We start from the raw sequence: 18,183 nt of genomic DNA, 5'->3' as shown, positions 1-18,183 counted from the left end.
CCGGCTGCGGAGGCGGCATGTTCAAGAACACGTTCCAGAGCGGGTTCCTGTCTGTGCTGTACAGCATCGGGAGCAAGCCCCTGCAGATCTGGGACAAGAAGGTGCCGGGCCCGGGGCACCGGGGGGCGCAGCGTGGGGGGCACGGGGCTCCCTCCAGGGACGGGCCATCCCCATGGCAACAGGCCGCCCGGCCCCACCTGCGTCGTGCCAGGCCTCGGTGCGTGGCCGGGGGTGCGAAACAGCGCCTCTGACTCTTCTTCCCGCCTCATCCTAAGCATCCGCACGTTCATCTCTTTCCCGATACAAATTACCTCCCGTCCCGCGGAGCCCGGCCGGGGATGCGGCCCCTGTGCCAGCCGCTGGCTTTTAGAAAACCAACTGTAGCTGCTTCTTCCCTCCGTCCCGCGGGGCCTCGGCGCGGGGCTTTTTGGACGTTTCATTGTTTATAAAAAGCTTTAAATTCTTCCCCCTTCCTGCTTTGAGGAGCCAGGCAGGCATGGGGAGCTGTGTAGGGAGAACGCAAGAGCGACCGCGTGCAGCAGCTGATGCAGCACTTTGAGCAAACTGGAGAAAAGTGATGCTCCTTTTTGGATTTACTTACAACAGTCCTGTGTAACCTGTGTGCCTTTCCCTGAAGCTGGTTATCAGAGATGCCCAGCAAACCACTGTTTAAAAGCTGTCAGATTCCCCTTTTAGCACCATTATGGTGTATGCAGAAGGACTGAAAGGGGCTCTTTTTCTGCTTTTTTCCTCTAAGAGTGTTAAGGATGTTTGCTCTCCTCTTCCCAGGTTTTGCTGTATCCTTTCTTGGACATTTGAGATGTCTGTGAACTCTTGTATCATAATGGAAAGGTTGGAGATCTTGAGTATTTCACTGATGCCCCCTCCTCTCAAATCTCTTATTAGTGATAGATGCCATTACAAATGAGCATTGTATGGTCTGACTAGAGTCCGCTTTCCTAGTGTTAAGTCCTCTGTGGTGTCATAACTCTGTTAGTTCTTCAGAATTTTTGATGTAACTTATCAGGCAGAGAAAGCATAGCGATTATGATGTGTTGTGATACAGCTAATCTGAGAGCAGTGGTGGGGACAGAGAAATCAGAGTGGTGTAGAACTGGAGGCAGCAACCTTTTAGGATGACAGGCTGCTTTAATGGTGCTAGGTTTGAAGGCGAGCCCCTGACTGCTTCTGACCTGGCTGCTGCCGCCAGTCCCTTCCTTGGTGCCAACCAGATTGCCTCCAATATCCTAGGTTTGTGAGCTGAATCTGGCCTGTGAGCTGTAGGTGGTCGACCCCTGACCTAAAATGTCTTCTTGTAGCACAGGTAGTAGCTGGGCAGTAGCTGTCAGTGTGTCTGTAGACCTGCCGTTCCTGGTGCCAGGCAACGCAGGTGTCTATCTGCCACTATGGGGGCATCAGGCTGTGTGCTAGTCTCTTGTCATGGGGCATTTATATGCATACCTTTTTGTCCTGTGACGTGCTGGAGATCCAGATTAATTGAGTCTGCTCCATGTGTGAGCTGGTGCACACTGTGCTGCTTTGCATGTAGTTGCATAAGTGGTGAAATGCGCATCAGTATGCAGAAAAGGTCAGTGCTGCACTTTTGAACTAAAACACCTTCAAGGTGTTTTAGTTAAAAAGTCTGCTGCTGCCATTTTCTTAGTGCTAATGTGTATTTTGCCACTTATGCAACTGCATGTGTCACAGCGCTGAGCGCTTTTTAAAAATGGTGACCAGAGCCCATTAAAGAGGAGGCTGAAATCAGTAGATTCTTCTTGCCTGTGACATCTGAGGTGGTTAGCATTTCTAGGAAATGTATTCTTTAAAAAATATTGATAAGAGACATTTGGAAGCTTGTTATTACACATAAATGGATTTATTCACATATGCATGTTTACTCTGCTCATGGTTTGAAGTTTTTGAAGTGTTCTAATGCCATTTCCTGTAGACCTGGGTTTGGCTGTAAAATGGGAAGTGCTCACAGTCTAGTGTGTCTTGGACCTTTAGCAAATGAGTAAGACTATGCCTGTTTTAATTTCTGGTGCAGCTTATTGCATTAATTATCAAAATCTGTAGCTCTTGTGTGAGCCCTACATGATGCCTGTGTAGTGGTTCTGCATCAGGGCTGTATGCTATGCTTATGTGCATGGGAAAGGTTTTCAGAAAACCTTTCCAGGAATAGGGTGGAATTTCTGGAGAAGGGGAGAGAGAAATCCCAAAACAGCCATGAGGTTGGCAATCAAAGACACTCACCTGGGATGTGGGAGACTCGAGTTTTAGTCTCTGGGCTGAATCAAGTGGAGCAGGGACTTGGACCTCACTCTTTTACACCCCAGGTAAGTGCTATGACATTGGCTGTTGTGATGACAGCTATATCATGCTAGTTTTTTATGTGGATACCTTGGAGAGATCTTGGTTTCATCCTGATGCAAAATAAAAAGAAAACCTAGAATCTCCAAGCTTTGCAGGATGGAAAGACTGTTTCCCATCTAGTGCTAATGTAGTTATACTTAGCCTAATTTTCTGAATGTATGTAGGTCTAGGGGCAGGTGTGGAAACATGGATGGTTAAACTTGGTTAGGCTGGATGAACATTGTGGCTTCAACTGCTTTCTGTATTACCTTCCTTCCTTTCCTGTGTTTTTCCCCATGTGCTGTGGTTTCTAAGCAGGAGGCTTGGCAATGAGGGTAGCTGATTCACAGACCTGCTCTGTGCTTAATGTCCTGTACACAGACCAGCACTGGAGTCCAAAGTAGATTTTGCTAAAACTTAAGTGGTTGACTCTTAGCTTTCTAAGCAAGGGGAAGCATTACTTCCTGATACAGCAGGTGCTTGAGACTTCAATACAGAACTTGTTTGTTGGAAATGTTTTTGTGCAGACCTCATCAACCTTAACATCCTGAAATTGGGGGCTTCTCTCCTGAAATTTCAGAGCCATCCAAGCTTTAATTGGTATCCAGTTTTGCTCTTGCTGTTGCCATGTTAATACTGTGCTATTGAGAACCCCAGTTCATTCCTGAACCTCTGACTTGCCTGTTAGTGGAATTCATTGCAAGCCTTACTTCTGTAATGGATCAAAACCATTTGACACTTTACCAAACTTATCGATTTTTCTTGCTAATGTCTCCAGGTACAGAACAAACGAGGAGTTCCTTATGCTAGAGGAGAGAGAGGCTAGAAAGTTATAGCAGCTTTGAGTACAATGGTGCAAGGATTCAGGATTCATTCAGTTATCAAATAACCACTCTTGACGTCTAAAGACAGACTATAAATAACTTCTTTTTTACTGTTTCTCTGAGCATTGTGGATGGGAAGTTCTTTCTCTAATTGTATCAGAAAACTGCTGTGGCTACATGGTGGGGATAGCATAATTTTGAGGGGGAGGAATGGAATCCTTGCCTCCAGCAACTGGGGAAATGGTGCTAGCAACAGCTGTGTTTAAATTCTGCTGTTGCTAGTAGGGATCCAGCCACACAGTTGGTCACCTAACAACGTCTGCATTGAAATTGGACAGCAGTAAACATTACTTGAAGGTGCCTCTAGAGGGCTCCATCAATCCATTTAATCCTTTGTCCTAACAGACTTAGGCTGAATTTCAACTCAGCTCTTGATGGAAAAATTAATTTTATTTCTCTTCAGTCATTCAGTTACATGAAGCTGAAATGTTATGATGAGCAATGATTGTGGGTACAAATAAGTTCAGGCAAAACTATTTTGAGGTGCTGTTCCCTTTAAAACCATTCATTTTTAAATTATGCATGTGCATATGCATTTTTATTTTCTTTATAGAAAAGTTAGGAAATAACCACTACCTTTGATTATTCAAAATAGGTTAAACTTTTTTTGTGGACAGAAGGGCTTTAAAGTCCTGTTGCTTAACTTTTAAAAGCCACTTTTGGGCTGAACTGATATGTTGAAAATGTTAGCCTGAAAGAAAAGGTTTTTTCCACTGACACTAACTTCTGAGAGTTCCAGAAGACGATTTAATGAAAATCCCTCTGCTGTTAACTACAGTGATCATTGCTGAGCAACTGCTTTATACGCTGTAAAGCATAGCAATGCTGTTTCTGCATAATAAACAATAAATGTTGTTTCTGTGGCATTAAGAGTTCCCCTGCTAGACAGTGTTGCCATCACCTATGAAGTTGGTATTCACCTTTATCAGTGTGTTAGCCTTTGTGGGGATGACTTGCAGGAAGAGTCATTAAAGATTTTTCACCTGTCAGTCTAATCTAAGATGGTTGATGGGGCAGTTCTGATGGCTTTTCCAAAGTCTTTTTGAAATGAGTTTGTTGTTTCTACCCTTTTCACTCACTCTGTTTTCTAGGGAAGGACTGGGGACTAATGTCTGAATGCTAATGGAATTTGTGGGGAGGGAGATACATAGTTGGGAATAGTTAGCAAACTGTTCTTATCTCCTATATGTCAACCAACCTCCCCTATATGGTGATGTTCCAGATATTGGAGTTCTTAGTTTAGACTTGCTGTGGATGCCCTACTATTAAGACCATGACTGTGCCTACTGCCATACTTGTCTGGCTCATCCCCACTGCTTTCACTCTTTTTCTGCTAACTTTGTTTCCTCTCATTTACTCCTCATGTTCCTATAAACCTTCTATGAAAAGTGGCACCTTCCTTTTCAGTTGGAGAGGAAAACTTATTTTTACTATCCAGTTTCATTTAGGAACCCTGTTGACCTAACTAAACAATGTATTAAATAATATTTAACTAATGAATTGCTATCCTTCTTGGCTGTCTCATTAGAGAAGCCAAAAACTTAATCTTTCCTACCCTCACAGCCTCCCCATTTGAACTACCACAAATGGGAAAGTTGTAGCCTGGGAACAGGCTTTCTTCCCACTAGATTATCTAACCATGCTTAAGCATGTTATTTTCTCTGTGCTAAAATAGCACGGTGTATCTGTGTGGTTCTAGCATCCCTGACTGCTGCTAATAGAGAGGAACACAATAGGGTGATTTCAATCACAGATGGCAAAACCATCAAATCTCCTGAATGTCACCAAGTTGGTTTCTCTTAGGTTTGTCAGTGGGGGAAAACTCCCAGGAGGAGTTTTTGTGGAAACAATGTTTTCTGTAAGTGCTTGTGAGGGCTTTTAACAAAATTAAAGCCCTAGTCTATCAGTCAGAGCTAGTATTCTTTACCATTGTCAGGATCCAGTGAGAAACTTCCTTAAAACTCTTAGTGTAATAACAGAACAGCAAGACGGGCTGCACTCAGATCTTATTGCTCTTGCAGTAATGTGTCCAATATTGACCATCTAAAAAACCTAAACTAGCAATTTTAAGATGAATTGCTGGTCTCCTAAATCATTTTATTACCCATGTCTGGAATCATCTCATTAGAACCTTAATGTGGCTCTATATATTAGTAGCAGTTGGAGCTGAAGAAATTAAATCATGAGACTTCAAGGAAGCAATGTGCTGATCCAGCTTTGGGAAGAAGGCAACTTAATTACTAAAAGTGCCTTTTAAATGTAGATAAATCTGATAGGAAATGAGTTGCTGCATTAAAAAATCAACCTGCAAAATGTGGGATTCAGCACAGTCAGTCACAGAGGAGAATGAGTTTGATTTGGCTTCCATTTTCTACTCTGTCATCCCTGCCTTGTGCAGGGAGCAGACTGTGACTAAATGGATTGAATTGCTGGAGGTCTCTTATCAGATCAGTTGATGGTTTCTCTCCAGCCAGACTCCATGATTGGCACAACTCTAAACCAACACTTTCTTCATCATTGGGGCTGTTTGCCATCTTTTTTGGTGGACTGTCCTGTCCCAGGAATGATCAGTAGCCTGTGGAGGATGACAGTTTTGTAGGCAGAGAAAGGAGTATGTGCATGAGTTTGCATAAGCCTACAGGGAGACATAGGATAGAGGTCCATCTCTTTGCTTTTGTTTTTGTTGTGGTCTGAGTCCTTTTTCTGGTGTGTTTCAATTTAGCTCTTGTCTGGTTAATGCCATATTTGGCTTTTCCTATGTGAGCCTAATGCATGCAAATCCCTCAACAGCCATTTGATTGGATTATTTTGTATCGAGGAACTAATTTAACCCTTCCTCTCTGCATCTGTGGAGGACATTGTGCCTTGCAGACTGAGTGAAGGCCCTTGCTCAGCATTCATCTGATATTGAAGGGTAGCAGCGTGGCCCAGGAGCCAAGTTATGGCTGCGTGGCATGATGGGATGTATAACAGGCTGCTTTCTTCATGTAAATGTTGAGATGGGTTCATGTGGGATAGGCCTCCAGAGCACTCTCCTGGTTTCTGGGTTGGGAGGCCTCTTCTAGTCTTGCTTTCTTCTCGTCTTCATGAATAATGAAATGTTCTCTTTCCTTCTTTTCTTCCAGGTACGCAATGGTCATATCAAACGAATCACTGACAATGATATCCAGTCACTGGTGCTGGAGATCGAAGGAACCAATGTCAGGTAGAATAGAAGGGCCTATTCTTTGCCTTAACGTGTTTAGTTTTCAACCGTAATGAAAGATCATGGTGCTGCTTCAGTCGTGGGGTATCTTAGAGACTGTCAGTCTTTTCCCCTCAGCTTATTGCCAGAATAGCCCCTTTTGTCCACCTTTTGTGGTTGGGATAGGGAGAGTGATGTTGCAGCCTGTCTGTGCTCTGTTGCTTTTACCCCAAGATGTTTTGGTTCTAAACCTCAGTGGAGTCTTTGAAATGCTTTCAGAGCTTCAGTTGCAAACTTAACCCCTACTCTGTGCTGACTGTCACCTGCTATTGCTCCCTAACCATGCCAGAGCCATCTCCCCACTTTCACCCTGTTATAACTTGCACTTCTTAGTAGAGACTGTTTGGAGCATTGGAGCCCTTGAGTTATGCAGGCCTGGAGAATCCCACTAAGAATAGCAGAATTGCTGCAGAAGCAATGTGTTGTCTCTTGCACCTTGTTGCCTTAGGGCTGTCCCTCTTGGTCACCAATTTACTGAAAAACCTGGCTAGGCAGGAAACGTTTTAGTGGCAGCAGGAAGTGAGGGTAAATAGAACGTTTTGGTTGACAGGATTTGTGGCTTCATGGCTTGCCATACCTATGGCCCAAACTTCTGGGACATGCTAGCCTCTGATGTTTCCCTGAGCATGTGTGCACTTGAAGTTAGTCCTCATTTTGTTGGAAGGTGCTGGAACCTGGGACTCGTGTGGACTTAAGAGCTTCCTGTGTAATTCACCTATTGCTCATGCAAGTGTCTGCAGCTACACTTCTGCTTTATCCTATGCAGCTGGACATGAGTAATTAGAACCCTAAGGTGTGTTTCTTTCCCCTTCCAGTACCACATACATCACCTGCCCTGCTGACCCAAAGAAGACACTGGGAATTAAACTGCCCTTCCTGGTGATGATCATCAAGAACCTAAAGAAATACTTCACTTTTGAAGTGCAGGTGAGTGGGAGAGGGTGCAGGGCTACTGTGGAGTAATTTTAGAGGGAGTGCTCTTTACTACCCTTTAGTAACTTCTGTGTATGAAGATGAGCAGCTGTCTGTCTTGGTGCATGTACCCTCCATTGCTGTCATACATGAGCACCTCCCAGACACCAACATATCTATCCTCCAGCAGCCCCGCAAGGTCAGGAAATATTATTACCATTTGACAGATGAGGAACTGAGGCCCAAAATAGATATGAAGCGATTTGTTTGAGGAGGCATAGAAAGTTGGTTGCAGTGCTGGATCCGAGTCCTAATTAAGTACGTCCTCCTCAAGATAATCCATTCTTCCTCTTGTCCTTTTGCTCAGTGTCGAGGCTGTTTCCCTAGCCTAACTAGGTCTGGTACCTGAAAGTGAGGGGATCCCAGTCAGGGTGTTAGAAGATGTGGTAGCTATATCTGAAATCAAGTTTTAATGTTAGCTCCAGATACTGGCTTCAAAATAATCTGATGGGCAAAGGGGTGAGAAGGTAGGGGAAATCTTGTTGTTTAGAACCTCTTAGGCTGCCTAAGCCCCACGTCAGTCTATCCTGAATGTAATCCACTGCTTAATCCTGTGCTGGACCTACCTGATGGGGCCTTGTTTTTCTTCTGCATCAGGTGCTGGATGATAAGAATGTGCGCAGGCGCTTTCGAGCAAGTAATTACCAGAGCACAACCCGGGTGAAGCCCTTTATTTGCACCATGCCGATGCGGCTGGATGATGGCTGGAACCAAATCCAGTTCAACTTATCTGACTTCACACGTCGTGCCTATGGGACGAACTACATCGAGACCCTGAGGGTCCAGGTACAAGCCGGTCCAGCAGCCAACCTCTGCTGTCAAGGGAGGGCACTTTTTCCCAGGGGCTGAATTTTCCATCTGTGGAGATCAACCCCTGCTGTCCTTCTCCTCCCCAGCCAAAGGAATATTGTCAGGGACTTGGGTTTGCCCCTGCTTGTCGTCTTCTTCAGTGACCTGTCCAAGGGGTGTAAGAGTCCTAAGACCCCTTCAGCAGTCACTTGGGGCCTTCATCTATTGGGCAAAGAGGTGATGGTACTGGGCCTCAGTGCTGCCCTGCTCTCCGTTCACTTGCTTCTGGGCCAGTAATGGAACTAACATCAGTCTCTGCCTCCTCTTGCCTGCCTTTGAGCGTTATGAATTGCCACAGTTCTGGGGTTAACCCAGATGCCCCTGGCCTTCATGGAGGACATCCACTTCACTTAGCCTTTTAGCTCTTGTCTTTCTTGGCTCAAAATCCTTCATTTCCCTCCCCTCAGACTGGGGTTGGAAAGCCTCAGTCCCCTTTACAATTCACTAAAATGATCTGGATAGGTTTAAGTGTTGTTCACTTCCTGCAGATCTGCACCCACGGGGAAAATGATGGATTTATGCAGTGACCAACTAGCTTCCACAAAACACCGTACTATTTATTTAAGACAACAAAAAAAACCGAGGAGAAAATATATCCTGAAGCCATAAACCACTTACATGTATACTGAACTTACCAGTAGGGCTGTGCTAAATCTCGCCATCAGTTTTGTTTCAACACTGTTTCAACCTGTTTTGAGGTCGAAACAGCAAAGTCTAAACAAAACAGATATGGTCAAAATAGCCTCGAAACGAAATGAGGCAAGTCGAAATGTTTTGCCGTTTCAGTGCTGTTTCGACGTTTCGCCCATAGGCTATAATGGGGAAGGTCAAAATAGCCTATAAGTTTGTCATTTCTGGCCAGATTTGGATAAAACGTGCAGAAATGGTAGCCCCTTCTGAGGGCATAAGGCATGCCAAGTTTCAAGAAGATAGGTGCAGGGTGTTTGGAGAAACTGCACCCCAAAATCTTGAGAGCCAAACTCATGTCACGTGTATGTGTTAAGCCACAGCAGGGTCAAAACTACAGGAGTGCTAGCCCCTACTGAGGCCACAAAGCCTGCCATGTTTCAAGGAGATAGGTGCAGGGGTTTGGGGTAAACTGCTTCTCAAGCTGCGGACAGACAAAACTCATGACATGGGTGACACTGTGTGTGTTAAGGCGCAGCAGGGTGAAAGTTGCAGGCCTGCTAGCCCCTGCTGCGGCTGCAAAGCCTGCCAGCTGTCGAGGAGATAGGTGCAGGGGTTCTGGGGCCCTGCACCTCTAGCTGCTGACAGGCAAAACGCGTGACATGAGTGCTTGTGCAACTGTGTCTGTCTTGGGGCAGTGGGGGTGGAACTACTGCCGACCTGGCTGCTAGGCCCTGCTGCGGCCACAAAGCCTGCCAGCTCTCAAGGAGATAGGTGCAGGGGAGTTCTAGGGTCAGACAGAACTCGTGACATGAGTGCTTTTGCAACTGTGTCCGTCTGTCTTGGGGCAGCTGATTGTCTGTATTCATTATTTCCTCTCAGCTTTTGGTTTTGTAGGTGTTAATCCATGTTCGTTAAGTCATTATGTAGTAGCTAGGTACTGTGTATTGAGCTGGTCCCTGAGTGAATCATGATTAATTGGTAACTGGTAATACAGTAGCTTAGCAGCCAGGCCTGTAGTAGTCCCCGCCACTGCTCCAGTGCCCCAAGATAGACACAGTTGTACAAACACCCATGTCACGAGTTTTGCTTGTCTGCAGCTTGAGGTGCAGTTTCCCCCAAACCCTTGCACTTACCTACTTGAAACTTGGCAGGCTTTGTGGCCTCGGCAGGGGCTACCACCCTTGCAGTTTTCAGCCCGCTGTGCCTTAACACACACAGTGTCATCTATATCACAAGTTTTGCCTGTCAGCAGCTTGTGGTGCAGTTCTCCCCAAACCGCTGCACCTATGATCTTGAAATTTGGCAGGCTTTGTAGCCTCAGCAGGGACTAGCAAGCCTGCACATTTGACCCCACTGTGTCTTAACACATACACGTGAGACAAGTTTTGCTCTCAAGATATTTGGGGTGCAGTTTCTTCGAACCCCCTGCACCTGTCTTCATGAAACTTAGCCCCTTCTGACGGCATAATGTGTGCCACCATTCCTGCAAGTTTCATTCAGATCTGGCCGGAAATGACAAAGTTATAGCCTGTTTTGACCCTTCCCATTAAATCCTATGGGCAAAACATCAAAACAGGGTTGAAACAGCAAAATGTTTCAACGGAACGAAACAGGACAGCCATTTCAACTTGAAACAAAAGCCGAAACAAAACACTGTTCTGTCGAAATGTCGAAACGCTGGTCGAAACAAAATGCTTCCATTTCATACAGCCCTACTTACCAGGTGTTACTCATCACCCACAGGGGACCCTCGCAGGTATGGCACCCAGATTTTTCAGCACTTTGTTCCACTGTGAGCATCTTGGGTTCTAGCTAGTCTTTCACATAGTCTGAAATATGACTTCTAGGCCTCTTGAACCAAAACAAGCGTATCCTTGTTTCTGAGGGAGCAAGACTCATTACGTACCTTAGTGTTCTGCAGTAATTAGCCCTAGTGCGTTTCCATAGGAAACCCAACCATGGGTACACACAGACACAGAGAATTTTAATCTCCCTCATATAGAAGTCTCTGTTTTATTTAAATGTTCCATGTGTCTAACGCTTCTTAGTACAGAAGCTTTTGACATTTCCTGCTTCTGAAGCATCACGTGTGTCACACAAGAAAGCTGGAAAGGTGCTATTATTGCTGTTAGCTGGTAGTTGAGTCTCTTTGGGATGCCAGTCCTGCCTTAAAGGTACAGACAATGGATTGAAAGCCTGTTCTCGGGCCTGTTTTCAGGGCAGTCTGAAAGAATCATTAACGTATCAGAAGAAGATGCAGGAGTGGGGTTGCACTCTCTGTGGTGAGGGAACATTGAGAGTCAGATAAATAAGGGGAGCTCCAGAAAGCAGAGGTGGGGAGAAGTGTGGGAGGAACACGCTTGTCTTCTGGCAGCTGATGCAAGGCTCATTCCATGGAACTTGGGCAACGCACAAAGCTTTTTAACCAGCTCCCGGTACTAGGTGCCATCTGCTGCATAGAAAAAGTGCTGAATGTAAGGCTGAAGGAGGCTGATGTAGGGCTGAGAACAAGGCCCCACTCTGCCTCTATGAAGCAATTATATGACTCCTATTGCAGGATTTAATTAGACATTTCTTCCCAAGTCCCTTACTCCATAAAATGCACCGGATACACTGCAGTGTCTCAACCCTTTAGTCAGTCCCCCAGCCATGTTCAGGAGAAATAATGTTTGAGATTTTAGGAGGTAGCAGGTCATCCAGCCATAAAAACTGAGGGAATGATGTGTGGGTAGGATAACAGAAGGTTGGGGAGAAGCTGCTAGAAAGCAGGATTGGAGGGGTTCTTTGCTGAGCTGGAGGGGGAATCAGCAAGGCAGAATAATCCCTACACTATCCATAAGCAAAGGGACTGGGGTTCGTAGATGATGGGAGATTTGAGAACTGAAGGAAGAGGCCAGCAGGAGGCTGGACTGTGCTGGGAAAGTCAGACCAGCACTGAGCTGGAGGGGAGAGGCTTGAAGGGAAGAAGATATGTGAAAGATGGGGCCAGTTCTGCCACTGCATTTTGATCTCCAGATCCATGCCAACTGTCGCATCCGGAGGGTGTACTTCTCCGACAGACTTTACTCAGAGGATGAGCTTCCAGCAGAGTTCAAGCTGTATCTCCCTGTTCAGAACAAGGCCAAGGTAAGCTGGAAAGGCAAGAAGGGAGAAGTGGAAACAGAAGCTATAGCCATTGCAAAAATTGTCTCCTCTGTGCCTAGTGTTCCCTTTCCTCTTTCTCTCAATGCTTTGGCAAAAAATGTTTTTTCATGAGCTAATTGGCAGAGGCTTCTCTGTCAGTAAAGCATTTTCCCTGTGCTTGCAGGAGCAAACGCCTCCTCATTGCTCACACTGCTTGCTGGCTCTGGTAGCACTACATTAAACAGTTTGCTGACTGCTGCTTGTGGCTGGTCTGGCTGGGGAAACTAAGCCCTGAAAGAGATGAAGTGAGCTCCTTTCCCACTCCCAAACAGAGCTTTCCCAAGTTAGGGGTTAGAGTGAGCAGAAAGTTTTGTTCTGTTTCTTCCCAGGGATCAAAGGCAGCATGAAATAGGCTGCTTCCCCCACACCTCTCATCAGCATGAAATTCACACCCAGCTAAGGAGCAAAGCTACTGACAAACTGCAGAGTCTCCAAATGAAGGACCCTAAAGCCAGCACCTCCATCCCAGTCCACTTAGTTTTACTTCCATAGTATTCCTAATCCTGCTTGCTGCTGGCAGCATTGCTCTTACAGTGATGGTAATATATTCTGGGGAGGGGTTGATGGGAAAGAAGCCATTTGCATCCTTTTGGAGTAATCACTGTGGTTATTTCAAGAGCGGTCTTGAGATCCTTTATTGAGAAGCCCTCTCTGACCAAGCAAATGCCATTGTGATATGGATGCTTTGGGCTGGGCGCAATAAGACAGCTATTTAAAGTGCCAGTGGGGCTCAGAGGAATTTCTCTGGGAGTGGTTCTTCTCTTCCTAAAAGACTAACTCCAGTTTATTTACCTCTAGGTAGAGGGCAGTGTTAAAACAGTAGAAAATCATTGAGTGCTACCAGTGGAACATTTCCTTCTGTGCTATTGCAAGTACAGGCAGTCCTCGGACTTATGACACAATTGGTTCCTGATAACTATGTCATAAGTCGAAATGTTGTAACTTGGAACTGATTTTCCCATAGGAAACAATGGGGGGGATTGGTTCCTGAACCAAGGCCCAATACCCTATTTTCACCAAAAATAACCCAGAATTTTGTACTCAATCAATTATAGATGAGTAATATAGCTACATTAATGTGTTTATATTGTAAAAAGCAATCATACTGATTTGGAAGGACTTCTTTGAGGTGACTTTGCTGGACTTTTTGAAGGACTCTTGGTTGGACTTTTTGAAGGGTTCTTGGCTGGAGTCTTCTCATGAGTCTTGGCTGAAATTTGTCTGCTTTCTTAAAGAAAATGTCCAAGAAAGTTTGGACAGATGTTCTCCAGGGAGATGGGCGATGCAGCAAACTTGTTTGCTGGCGTGGCATCAGATCAAGCGTTGTAAAGTCTAAACTGACATCAGAAAGTTGAAACAGGGTGTCGATTTATAAAGTTGTAAGTGCAAAACGTTGTAACTCGAAATATTGTAAGTTGAGGACTGCCTGTATCCTGTAGTGTAGAAGACAGAACTAGAACCTACCCTTCCAGCAGGCTCCAGGTTGTACATTAACTACAAGTTGCCTAGTAACATACTGTCTCCTTTATTTGTCCCCCATCAGCAATAACGACACTTGGGAAGAGACGTGAGGGATGTGCCGTGGGTCCATACGAATCGGAAGGCAGGTGATGAACGTCCTACTGAAACAAAAGTTTAGAAAAATTCACTCTGTGTAGGGTAACTGCATTGAATAATCTGATATCCCTTTTCTGGACAGGACACAACTAACCATGTAATAATACTGGAAATTGTTTTGTGAGTATGTGATATGTAGCACAGAATCAGAGTATTTATCTGGCTGTTCCTAAAAGCTGCAAGTGACGTGGTCTCTAATTTTTGCTTTGCTTGGGGGAATTGCCAAGTAAGCAGCAGTTGTGTGTCTGAAGAGAGGATTTGGTGTGGTATTACAGGGTTAAGTGTGCCCTCACAAAGATACCAATATGGCTTTTTTCCCCCTTTCCTGCTTTTCCATCTCCTTTATTTTGTATGTGCTCTAAATATGGATGTAATACACTTTGAAAGTTATTAAACGTTTGATTCTGTTTGTAAGTCTGGTCCTAGTATCTCCCTCTTTTGATAGTATCCATGAACTTGCATACGCTGAAGCTCCGAGGGAACTTCTTAGTAACTCAGATAGTAAAATTACCTCTAAGTCCAATTTGTTTGGGCACCCTGCCTTCAAGGGAACCATTGCCACTGTGGTTAGAAAGGACCCACTGGCATTACCATCCAGGGAAAATAGTATTAGAAGAGGCCATGTAATCCAACCCCTCTCTTCAGAGCAGGATCATCCCTGTCTAAACCATCCCAGAAATTGCACAAGCTCCAGTAGTGAGGGTAGAACCTACCCTTGGCTGGTTCTGGCTAGTATTGCTCTTCACTCAGTGGAAGGGCAGTCACATGAAGATGGGCCTTTGTGTTCCTCTGGCTGAATTCATGAGGAAGAATCAAGTTTTCTAGGAGCTGCACATTAGTTTTGGAATCATACCATATAAAAACACCCTTTGTTTTTCTATCCAGCCTTTTAACAGCCTCTTGTAGTGAAAGGCACAAAGTAACAGAGTCTGTCAGATTATTGCTGTTCCTCAGGCTCAAAGTGAAGGTCTAGCAAATCTGAAGGTCTGTATTTTGCTGCTGTAAAGCCTTTCCCCTCTTTAAACTGACCTAGCTGCCCATAGCTTTCACTCTTACCAGAATAATATGCTACCAAACTTATGCCAGTAATGTGAGAACAGTGAGTGTGGGTCAGTTCCACAATGCGTTAAGTAAAGTACATAGTTTGTGTATCCCTTCTTGGAGCTGGGATGTGCAGCAGATAAGAGGAAACGACAGTTGCATAGTTCCTTTAATACAAACATGATATCATTGGGGTTTTACTGTTAGAAGAATATACAGGGAGTAGGGGATGAGAGGTTACCAGTTTAAATGGTTGAACCAAACTTTTAGTATAGCTCTGTCCCTCTACACAGCCAGACCACAGAGATTTGAGTCTTCAGCCTTTGAGCTCTCAGATCTGAGTCTTTCAGCTTAAGCATTAGTCTCAAGCTTCTAGATGTAAGGGCCTGGGTTCAGTCCCTGCTTCTGATGATCCATCTGGCTTTGAAGTTTTTTGAATTTTTAAATTCTGGTATTTTTTGTAGACTCTTCCTCACTGATCTAGTAAGTTGCCAGTGTCCAAGGTGTCTGCAATATTTACATCTTTAACAGGGCTTTTAAAATGGAGCCACAAATTCCATTCTGATGTTCACGGTGAAGCCGCTTGTAGAGGGCTTCCTGTGGGAGACCATTTAAAAGTATGTTAACAACTGAGTTGCCTGGTAACCTGGCCAGTAAAACAGTAAGGATAAGGAGGCAGCACACATGGGATGCATCAGTCTTGCTCTGACAGGCATGCAGGCTCTTGGGAGAGTAAGAAATCTGAAGCCAAGCCAACCATTATGTTCAATGCCAAGGTTGGCCTTAATGAAGTCCATCTATAGTCTTTCCAGACGCACATACGGAGCTTGCCAAAGTCCATGCTTGATGGCCATTGGGGGTGGGAAATCTTGGCATCAGTGAGAGAGTCACTCAAACCCATGAGAGAGAACACATGTTCCCAGTGGAAGCAGATGCTTTTGGGCACAGAGTTCAGGTGGCTACAGGCAGACTGGCAACTCCTTTGTCTTCCAGCAGCAGACAGTCCCCCCTACCCTGCATTGTTATCAGAGTGATGGTTCAAGAAACCCCAAAAGCCAACAGCAGTAAATTACTCCATGGCAAAGATGTCAACTGGTGCCTTGGGTTTGCTTTAAGCCAGTGTTGTAATACTTTAAAGTTGGCTAAAGAGATTCCTGTCCATGACCCATTAGCTGTAACAGCAGAGGGATCAAACACGTGTGATAGGTAATCACTGTCTTCAATGGAATGCTCTTCTGTCTGATACTTTTAACTATATCTTGCCAGAATAAACAGCTGACTACAAACTCTTAGATTCCCCAATCTTCTTTCAATACATCTAATATAAAACACTATTTTCTGTTTATATAGAAGTTGTTGCAAGTGTAACATCAACAAAAACTGACCCTTTTCTTTGGGGCCATACTGCATTGACTTTATAAAGTGCAGTTCGAATGAGCTCCATTTCTATTCCTTTTTTCGTTCCAGTTGTAACTGTTTAGTAGTCACTGAGTGCATCTACAGACGCTGACTGCACAGTAGCCTGCTACTACTGCGCAGTAGCATTATGTGGCAAAAACTGTGCTGAGATGCTACTGTGCAGTAGTATTGGGGTACTGTATAGTAGTGTAATTTAAAAGGTGTTTGCTGGTGCCACTGTGCAGTAATTGGTTACTGTGCATTTATTTAGTACTTGCTTATACAAGTACTAAATAAATATGCAGCAACCACTGTGCAGTAGCATCTTGTGTAGATGTGTCCACAAAGACAAGAGAATGCAATAGTTTTCATCCAAGAGGAATGGTATACTGTTTGGTGCAGAGTTCAAAGCTCTTGTGGGGGCCAAATGCACCCAGCAGGAGCTCTGGGGATAAATGTACTTGTAGAAAAATGTTAGTGCAAAAGGTCCATCTTTTACCAGCTGGATTATGGCTCAGTCTGGGTGGGATCAATAGTATTCTGAACTCTTGAGAGCTTTTGTTCTATATGCCTTTCCCCAGGACTGCCAATTCAAAACAGTTGTATCAATCACTTGCATCTTTCTGTCCATAAACATTCTGAGAAGCCTTGGAAGGTAACCTTTTCAACAAACATTCTCCTGACCAGTCCTTTGTGCTATGTTACATGAAGAGCCTTGGTGAAAGGTGGCAGTATGACCTGGGGAATAAGTTGGCATGTACTGGCCATCCAGTGAAATATAAAGTGAAGTCTAAAATGCTCTAGCTCATTCACATTTTGGAAGGCAGGCATATCTTTCCTCCTGGTTTTTAATTCTTATTGCATTTCACTGAAAACATAAGGGAAAGAAATCTGTTCAAGGAGTCCCTTCAGATACCAAGCTAACTTCTCAAAGAGTTTCAACCCAAGGCAAGCAGAGTCTGTACTCAAGAGAGAGGTTTTCCTTGCCTATTGAAGCTTTCAGAACTTTCATTCCCTTCCTTTTTATCAGCCGGGGCAGCCTGCTCTTTGATCAGGGCTGTAAAGGCTAGGAGCCTGTTTTCTACATCAAAGCAGAAGCCCCGCTTTGAAATCTCAGCTGTTGATTGAGCTGGAGCATAGAGGTTACAGTGCTTTATACTATATCCAATCAATGAGAGAACAATCATTACCTTTTGCTGCTTTAGAAACTGGAAGGAATTGAGTCAACAAAACTCATTTTGGGGGATGCTCTGTTCTGCAGTAATTACTCTGCTATGCTAGGCTGTTTTTTTTTCTGGGTAGACAAGCCCTCAGGATCGGTTTTTAAAGGCTGAGCCTCCTGTGTGTTGGCTTCGTGCACTGCAAAGGGTAACATCTGTGTGCTGGCTGGAATGGTGTCTGCTGTTGGCATCGATTATGTGGTAAGAGCAGCCCCTATGTAGTGTTGGAAATACCTGTGGCTTATTCAGGTCATAGCCAATACTGATTTGTGGTTCAGAAGCTCACTTGTGCTGTCCCATCTGTTTCTAATGAAGTTCCTACTTCGAACCTATTTTTCCAGCTGGATTGTGAGAGGAGACACAGGTGACTTGCCTAAGATTGCACAGCAAGTTATGACTAGGAACCACTCAAGCATGCAGCAATTTCTTCCTGGCTCCTGGGCTTTTTCTGAAGCCACTAGAATGCACCTAAGTAACTTTCTCAAGCTTGAGTAATCAGTATGTGTGTAAATGTGTGCTTAGGCAAGCTCCTGTGTTCATGGCTATTTTCTTCTAGCAAGGGCCCTCTTCCCAACCTCATTATGATATAATCTGAGGCTACTTGATGCATGCTCTTTGTAAGAATGGCTTCAGACATGAAGAACCATGAGAGGCTGAGAAGTCTGAGGCTGTGGCAGCCAGAGCACCAAAGTAAAAAAAAAAAAAAAAAAAACAACCCCCAAAACCAAAAAACCTACTAAGAAAGGTTTGTTTGTCCTACTATAATGTGACTCCTCCCTTCTTTGTTGCTTTT

General features: G+C 44.6%; 1 protein-coding gene across 2 annotated transcripts in view; it reads left to right on the top strand.

Annotated features, from left to right (window-relative positions):
- The window catches only part of CFAP20 (cilia and flagella associated protein 20), a 14,406-nt gene extending 261 nt beyond the window's left edge, over positions 1 to 14,145 (top strand). Inside the window, exons 2-7 of one of the 2 annotated variants that reach the window (XM_019505914.1) lie at positions 11 to 101; positions 6,362 to 6,441; positions 7,296 to 7,407; positions 8,050 to 8,238; positions 11,947 to 12,057; positions 13,658 to 14,145. In XM_019505914.1, the coding sequence (XP_019361459.1) occupies positions 18 to 101; positions 6,362 to 6,441; positions 7,296 to 7,407; positions 8,050 to 8,238; positions 11,947 to 12,057; positions 13,658 to 13,663 (582 nt within the window). In that variant the 5' untranslated portion in view covers positions 11 to 17 and the 3' untranslated portion in view covers positions 13,664 to 14,145. Of the gene's footprint in view, positions 102 to 6,361; positions 6,442 to 7,295; positions 7,408 to 8,049; positions 8,239 to 11,946; positions 12,058 to 13,657 lie in introns of both variants that reach the window. The other variant, XM_019505915.1, reaches the window with a different exon arrangement.
- The last annotated feature ends 4,038 nt before the right edge of the window (positions 14,146 to 18,183 follow it).

This window comes from Gavialis gangeticus, unplaced genomic scaffold, assembly GCF_001723915.1.
Source record: "Gavialis gangeticus isolate Ggan-Ray unplaced genomic scaffold, GavGan_comp1, whole genome shotgun sequence".
Taxonomy (NCBI): Eukaryota; Metazoa; Chordata; order Crocodylia; family Gavialidae; genus Gavialis; species Gavialis gangeticus.
Note: the sequence above shows the minus strand (reverse complement) of the source record. Positions and strands in the feature narration are given on the sequence as shown.